This window comes from Bison bison, unplaced genomic scaffold (assembly GCF_000754665.1).
Source record: "Bison bison bison isolate TAMUID 2011002044 unplaced genomic scaffold, Bison_UMD1.0 scf7180017864104, whole genome shotgun sequence".
NCBI classification, from domain to species: domain Eukaryota; kingdom Metazoa; phylum Chordata; class Mammalia; order Artiodactyla; family Bovidae; genus Bison; species Bison bison.
In genome coordinates, this window is record NW_011494676.1 from 158,971 (window position 1) to 160,082 (window position 1,112).

At 52.2% G+C, this 1,112-nt stretch overlaps 1 protein-coding gene across 1 annotated transcript in view; it reads left to right on the plus strand.

Moving 5' to 3' along the window:
- The first annotated feature begins 884 nt into the window (after positions 1-884).
- ARNT (aryl hydrocarbon receptor nuclear translocator) overlaps positions 885-1,112 on the plus strand; it is a 66,895-nt gene continuing 66,667 nt past the window's right edge. Inside the window, exon 1 of the mRNA XM_010838688.1 lies at positions 885-1,039. Coding sequence (XP_010836990.1) covers positions 1,015-1,039 — 25 coding nt within the window. The 5' untranslated portion in view covers positions 885-1,014. The remainder of the gene's footprint in view (positions 1,040-1,112) is intronic.

Here is a 1,112-nt window from a genome sequence, read left to right on the forward strand (position 1 = left end):
AATTAAATTTACATTAGACAATTTGTGAAAGCTATGTGAAATTAAATGAGTAGATACTTATAAAGCATTTTGGACCATGTCTAGCTCAAAAGTGCTCAATGCTTCCTGTCATTAGAAAATAAATCTGCGCAGTCATCAATTCTCTACTAAAAACCTTTCACTGTCCCGTTGGATCAAAGGAAGTTATATGCTTCACACTGCCTCCTGTTTTGGCTGTCGGTTACCAGACCATAATCGCCCAGATCGTCTCACATTACCAGTTCTATGGTGGTGGTTTAGTCGCTAAGTCGTGTCCGACTTCTTGCGACCCCATTGACAGTAGCCCATATCTCCTCTCTCGGTGGGATTTCCCAGACAAGAATACGGGAGTGGGAGTACTCGAGTGCCGTTTCCTTCTCCAGGGGATCTTCCTCAGCCAGGTCTCCTGCAGAGACTCAAAACTTACTGAACTTTTATTGCCGGGGACAAAGGTCCTTAAAAGAGGAAAAAACTAGAAAAGAGTACAAATCACTAAGTGAACTTTACGCATTAGAGCACCTAAAAGATATTTACAAAATAAATCTTATGCAGAATGGCCAACCAGGCGAATCCGCCACCCAGGGAAGCTTTTTAGTAAAATTGTTTTTCATTGACGTCACACGATCATTGACCTCTAACTCAGAAGAGGCGGGATTAGGAAGACAGCTGGACTTCTTTCTCGCCCACCCTCCTCCACAGGACGGGCTGGAGGCTCAGTGGCCAGCCCGCCCTCTGACAGATTTTGGATTTCATTGGTCAGTTTTCCCGAGGAGGCTGGCTTTGAGACTGACCCCGCCTCAGACGTGGGCTCTCCCCGCTGTAGGGGCCGGGGACGGTGGGGGTTGCTGCGGCCGCCATCTTGGGCTCCGCGGTAGCGGTGGCGGCAGTAGGGCGCCGCGTCTGGGGAGTGGCTCTTCCCTCCCCCTCCCCCCCGGTTCCGTGGCGGCGGCTCCTCCCACTGGGGGGGGTGGTGCGGCGGCAGTGGCATCTACGGCCATGGCGGCGACTGCTGCTAACCCCGGTGAGGAGACGGAGGACTGGGTTTCTTGTAAAGGAGGAGGGGCTGAAGGGGTTGGCAGCTGGGGAGACCCGGG